This window comes from Poromitra crassiceps (genome assembly GCF_964638095.1).
Source record: "Poromitra crassiceps genome assembly, chromosome: 9".
Lineage (NCBI taxonomy): Eukaryota > Metazoa > Chordata > Actinopteri > Beryciformes > Melamphaidae > Poromitra > Poromitra crassiceps.
Window position 1 is genome coordinate 31,152,385 of NC_139630.1, and position 3,343 is coordinate 31,155,727.

General features: G+C 44.1%; 1 protein-coding gene across 1 annotated transcript in view; it reads right to left on the bottom strand.

Moving 5' to 3' along the window:
* The window catches only part of naa20 (N-alpha-acetyltransferase 20, NatB catalytic subunit), a 9,329-nt gene extending 7,824 nt beyond the window's left edge, over nt 1-1,505 (bottom strand). The window contains exons 1-3 of the mRNA XM_083643369.1: nt 1,410-1,505; nt 791-815; nt 1-59 (exon numbers count right to left, since the gene is read on the bottom strand). The exon at nt 1-59 is cut by the window's left edge and continues 32 nt beyond it. Of these exons, the coding sequence (XP_083499495.1) occupies nt 1-59; nt 791-815; nt 1,410-1,462 (137 nt within the window). The 5' untranslated portion in view covers nt 1,463-1,505. The remainder of the gene's footprint in view (nt 60-790; nt 816-1,409) is intronic.
* Between the last annotated feature and the right edge of the window lie 1,838 nt (nt 1,506-3,343).

The window sequence follows — 3,343 nt, forward strand, 5'->3', positions numbered from 1 at the left end:
GCCACTATGAAGTACTCTGGCCAGTGGGCGAGGTACTGCAGGTAGAAGGGGATTCCATACTGGCAGACAAGGGGTTAAGGAAGTGTTCACAGAAGATAGCACTGACCGACACTGTGTACAGACAAGCTTTTCTGTGCATTAGTTTCCACATTGACATAGGCTATACACTGTAGATGACATTCTGCACACTGCTGAAAATTAACTGGACCTAAACCCTAAGACAGAGACAAAAGCTAGTCGAATGGGGAACTGTGGCCCTAAACTCTACTCAAAACTCACCTGTTCAACACAGCCTTCGGCAACTAGTCTCTTCTGTTCTTTGTTGTTCTTTGTTATCTTCTATGTGTGTCCATCATCTTTTTGTACTTTTGTAAAGCGGCCTTGGGTTCCTTGAAACAAAGGCGCTATATAAATCCAAGCTATTATTATTATTATTATTATTATTATTATTAATGTGGAATAATAAATGATATGATAAAGGTTGAGAACCCCCTGCTGTAAAGCATAAAGACAATATGAAAGAACCTACAATAGAAAGCTGGTCAATAACAGCTAACGCTGAGTAAGGAGGAATACAGCTGAGCACAGCAGTAACACAATGCATACCTGCTGTGAGAGCAACAGATCTAGCTAAAGGAAACGGGTTGGGTGAGTTGGGTTACAGATTGACAGATTGGTTCCGACTCTGAGGAGTGATCAATGGTGACAGACACTGCTGACAACATGCAACATGTGGTTAGCCAAACGTTGGCAAGCTAACGTTAGCACATACACATACTATGAAGGATACCGTTTCTGTCAAAGGGTCGAGGTTGCTGTTGGAGGAGAAAGAGACATACATTAGCCTTCAATCAAGACTGCTTATGCGAACGTAACCCTGAATGTAATTCTGACATAATGTTCTCGAGAACCACACGCCAAACTTGACTCAAGAATCAGGCAGTTTCATGTTTAGAACATGATTGCAGGTTATATACAGTAAAATTTGACACGTGGTCGACCAAAAATCAATTATTTCAATTAAAAATGAACTTTTGTAATTCGCTCCAAAGCCAACCACGGTGTATTTTAGCAGAATATCGTGGTAATATCAAGGGAACCAAATACCAAATAATAGGTATTTGTTGGACTAAATATGTATGCCGAATTGACCACCGCTACTTATGACTCAGAAAATGTCTTAACTTCTGTTGCTAGAGGTGTGTATATTTGCCGATAATCAAGAAAGCGTTAAATTGACAGACTTTTGAATGGAGCTCAGCGTGAAGCTTTCTCCATCCCAGAGAGAACGGGCTGGAGTGGCTCCTCCACGCTAAACGCTGCTGCAGCTCAGACACACTGCACACAGACGGAGTAAAGGGGGATAGCTCATTTAACCCAAGTCGTAAAGTTGACAGGATCTGACTCACATGTTGTTGAATTTAAACAGATCATCGCATGTGAAGGCTCGTAATGTTGTCATCTTGGCTTACTGCTGAGTGACCTTTCACCCTACAGAGGAGAGAGCAGACCACTGGAGCAGACACAGTTTGTTTCAAGAGAGAGAAAGAAAGAGACTGGCGCCCCCTACCGCCGAGGCGGGCGTAAGTCTACATGTAAAGGCCCACATTATTTTTGCATACTTTATATTTTTATAATTATTTCTTATATTTTTCTTTATTTATTTGATTTAATTGGATTTTTTCTGTGTTTTTATATATCATATTTCTCTGTGTAGTGTGGTTTTATGTGTGTATGCCCAGTTGTTTTATTTATTTATTTAGTTATTTAGTTATTTATTTGTTTGTTTGTTTGTTTGTTTGTTTGTTTATTGATTGATTGATTGATTGATTGATTGATTGATTGATTTGAAATTTTATTTTGCTATTTTTCCCTAGTCAAATGTCCATAAATAAAGTTTGATTAACTGCTGTTGGTAATCTCTCTGTCATCGCCACCTGCTGTTCAAATAATGAACAGCACCTTCTTTCAAGCATAATGAAACTTGAGAGGGGGTTGTAGCCATTTCAGTGGTCTGTACAGACCATTGGTCTGTACCACTAGGGGGCGCTAAAGCGAATGGTCCGGACCAGTTGGTGTGGTCCGTCACTGTACCACAGACCACTGGTGTGTGGTCGGTCAGGTGGTCAGTGTGGTCTGTCACGTGGTCCGTCAGTGTTCCTTCTCATTTTAATGCATGGTCAGTCAGCACAGACGCTCTGACCATGGTCCGGACCACTTAGTGTGTGGTCGGTCAGGTGGTCAGTGTGGTCTGTCACGTGGTCCGTCAGTGTTCCTTCTCCTCTTAATGCATCAGTCAGCGTACAGACGCTCTGACCATGGTCCGGACCACTTAGTGTGTGGTCGGTCAGCTGGTCAGTGTGGCCTGTCACGTGGTCCGTCAGTGTTCCTTCTCGTCAAAATGCATCAGTCAGTGTACAGACGCTCTGACCATGGTCCGGACCACTTAGTGTGTGGTCGGTCAGGTGGTCAGTGTGGTCCGTCAGTGTTCATTCTCCTCGCATCGTCAGTCAGCGTACAGACGCTCTGACCATGGTCCGGACCATTTAGTGTGTGGTCGGTCAGGTGGTCAGTCACGTAGGCTACGTGGTCCGTCAGTGTTCCTTCTCCTCTTAATGCATCGCAGTCAGCGTACAGACGCACTGACCATGGTCACGACCACTTCAGTGTGTGGTCGGTCATGTGGTCTGTCACATACGTGGTCCGTCAGTGTTCCTCCTCGTCTTATGATCAGTGCTTGTGTTGCCCTCGGCTGCACCATGGGAAAATGATGCACATAAAGGAGACATGGGAAAATTCCAGTGAAGAGAATAAAATAATTAACAGGAATAAGTCTGTGTGATTACATGGATGCAAGAATTCCCCTGTGCCACAACAAAGCCAACAAAATACCATGTAAGTTAATCTAGGGCACCCTGAACGAACGACAGGAGGAAAGAGCTAGAACTTAGACACATTCATTTTTAGATATGCATGGGAGATAAATCATTTTGAATAGAGTTTTTTTAATTGATTTAACACATTTCCTCAGTCAGCTCAGCCATGAAGACAAACTCATTCTGCCAGGCTGCTCAGCTCAGTTGGAAAATAATGCCATGACAGCTTTGTAGAAACCTCGCATCGCAGTCAGCGTACAGACGCATTGACCATGGTCACGACCACTTCAGTGTGTGGTCGGTCATGTGGTCTGTCACATACGTGGTCCGTCAGTGTTCCTCCTCGTCGTCTTATGATCAGTGTACAGACGCACCGACCATGGTCCGGACCCCGTGTGTGGTCGGTCAGGTGGTCAGGACCCACGGCAGCTCAGAACAGCCCCCATCCCCCTGAACACTAAATCACA